Source organism: Echinops telfairi, unplaced genomic scaffold, assembly GCF_000313985.2.
Source record: "Echinops telfairi isolate 266 unplaced genomic scaffold, ASM31398v2 ScPeMD7_41;HRSCAF=154, whole genome shotgun sequence".
NCBI lineage: Eukaryota > Metazoa > Chordata > Mammalia > Afrosoricida > Tenrecidae > Echinops > Echinops telfairi.
The window spans coordinates 1,569,362-1,572,071 of record NW_022103939.1 but is presented as its reverse complement, the minus strand read 5'-3'; the positions used below and the strand labels follow the sequence as shown (position 1 = coordinate 1,572,071).

At 43.0% G+C, this 2,710-nt stretch overlaps 1 protein-coding gene across 1 annotated transcript; it reads right to left on the bottom strand.

The window, feature by feature from the left end:
• Positions 1 to 1,474: 1,474 nt before the first annotated feature.
• Positions 1,475 to 2,431, bottom strand: LOC101644868 (olfactory receptor 52D1-like). The gene has a single exon (XM_004717042.1). The coding sequence runs from the start codon at positions 2,429 to 2,431 to the stop codon at positions 1,475 to 1,477; it is 957 nt and encodes a 318-aa protein (XP_004717099.1).
• Positions 2,432 to 2,710: the final 279 nt, after the last annotated feature.

Below are 2,710 nucleotides of genomic sequence, written 5' to 3'. Positions count from 1 at the left end.
AAAAAAAAAAAAGAAATATGGGGCTGACAATGAATATTGCATATGGACTGCCAGGAGACTGAAGAAATCTTTCTTAGACAAAATATGGCCCTAAGGTTTCTTGCAAGCTAGGGTGTTGAAGCTTTATCTCATGTACTTTGGACATTTTATCATGAGGCACCAGTACCTTGACAAGATATTCTGCAACAATAACCTCAAATCAGCTACAATTGAGAGGATGGCACAAGACTGAATGGTGTTTCATTCTGTTATTACAGGGTGACTTTGATCTGAACCCAACTCCACAGCACATACCAACAGCTTTTTGAGTACTTGTGAGGACGGTCTGTAGACTATTGTTAGATAGAAGGATTAATATTATTACAGCCCGAAGAATCACACTGTGACTTGTAGCAGGATTTCCTTCATCCTCAATAATAAATACCTTTATGGTTAAACAGAAAGGACCTCAATATCAGAGGATTAAAGGAATGATGAGATATGAAATATTGTTGTTTAGCACTATTATATCTCAACAGCTGTCTTGCCATTACAAAGTCATTTATAATACAGTTACCACAATATATATGTACCAATATATTAAAATCTCACTGCCATAGAGTTGTCTCAGGCTGATAGTGGCCCTATAGGACAGGATAAAACTGCCCCTGTGAGTTTCTGAGACTGTAACTGTTTGCAGGATCAGAAAGCCCCATTTTTCTCTTGTGGAGCAGCTGGTGGTTCCAAACTGCTGACTTTGGAGTTCCCAGCCCAACATGTAACCACTATACCAGCAGGACTCCATAGAAATATATAGAAAACTTTTAGTTATAAAGTAATGTGACTAAGAAAGCTTGGAGAAGTTAACTGACCTTCTCATTTTATAAATACATATATGGAACTAAAACATGCTAGTTATTGCCCCAAATTTTCTATATTTATTTGACTATTTAACTCATCATAACCTAAAGAGTTGATATTATTATTACCCCCACTTTATAGGTGGCTAAACTGATGTAGGGAAAGAGTTGCTAATTAATATTTGTTAAGGTCACAGCATGAGTAGGTGGACCAGCCAGGCTCAAACTCAAGCAATAAAATTTTGGATGCTTTGCTATATCGGTATTCAAAATGATGAAGGTCAGACTTAAATTCACTCCATGAGCTTTTGTGTCCTTTCCAAACTTGAATACCATGCATCACAGTGTCTTCTTCAGACCAATGACAGCCTTCCTCTTTGGTAAATCAGAGATTTTCTGAGACAATAAAAAAATATGAGTTATTTCCTGGCAATTTCAGAGTTGCTCAAGGAGACTTAGCATCATGAACGTTCACTGTGACCATCAGCGTTTCCAATTCCCGTGGTTAGTTCTGGTTCTTCCTAAGCTCTCTACATGCTTTCATGTCCACCGCACATTTTCGTTCATGTAAGTGCATCTGGACAATGGTCCTGCCCATCCGATGGTCTTTCTTGTGTTCAATCTGCGCTCAGAACTCATACTGAGTCCTTCTTCAGTTGAAGCAGTCTGAGAAGTCGACTTTTAATCTCCTTGGTTCTGGCCCCATAGATGATTGGGTTGAGCACAGGAGGCACCAGCACATAGAGATTGGCCAGAAATATGTGCACACTCTTGGGGACACGGTTGTGGCCAAAGCAGTGAGTAAGGAAGGAGAAGAAGGCAGGGATGTAGAAAACTAGGATAACTGCAAGGTGGGAGCCACAGGTACTCAGAGCTTTGTGCCGGGCTTCACGAAATGGCAGGCGAAAGACTGCTTGGAGGATAAAGACATACGAGATGGCAATGAGGATGGAATCCAATCCCATGGCCAGTAGGGCTGCAGTCAGCCCATAAATAACATTGACCGTGATGTTGGCACAGGCCAAGCTAGCAATGCCCATGTGCTCACAGTATGTATGTGCCATGACCCGATGCCCACAGTAGGGCAGTCGCTTCAGCAAGAAGATGAAGGGGGAAACCATGGATGTACTACGAAATATCCCAGCACATGTGATTCTGCCTATGACACTGTGGTTGAGAATGGTGCTGTACCTCAGAGGCTGGCAGATAGCCACATATCGATCAAAGGCCATGGCAAGAAGAACTGAGGACTCCAGCGCATAGATGGCGTGGACACAAAACATCTGGGCTAAGCAGGCAGCAAAGGAAATCTCACCAGCCTGGAGCCACAAAATGGTTAGTGTCTTGGGCGTGGTGGTTGAACTGAGGGCCAGGTCCGTGAGTGAGAGAAGACAAAGGAAAAGGTACATGGGTTCATGAAGAGCCTTGTCCATCCCAATGACAAGAATAAGGAGAGCATTTCCAGCCAGTGCCACCAGGTACATGGCACAAAAGGGAATGGCTATCCAGGTATGACTGGCCTCCAGTCCTGGGATCCCTGTCAGGAAGAAAGTGCCTGGGAGACTGTTACCACTGATGTTGGAAGCTGCCATCCTTGGTGACGAAAGGAGGGTCTGTCCAAGCCGTGTGGGTGAGCCTGCCCTGCAACAGCAAGTGAGGACATCAAATGATGATTTCCCTGCAAGCAATCTTCTCAGACTATCAGGAAAAGTGTTAATTTTCAATAATCCCAAAAGACTATTCTATGTAATTATTTTTCTTACCCAGTCAGGTTTTAAGTTCTGGGTCCCCAAACATCAAGCTAAGCATGTAAGTATTTCCTGGCTCTGACCATTCCACAATTTCCCCCAGCAATAAGGTACACATAATTT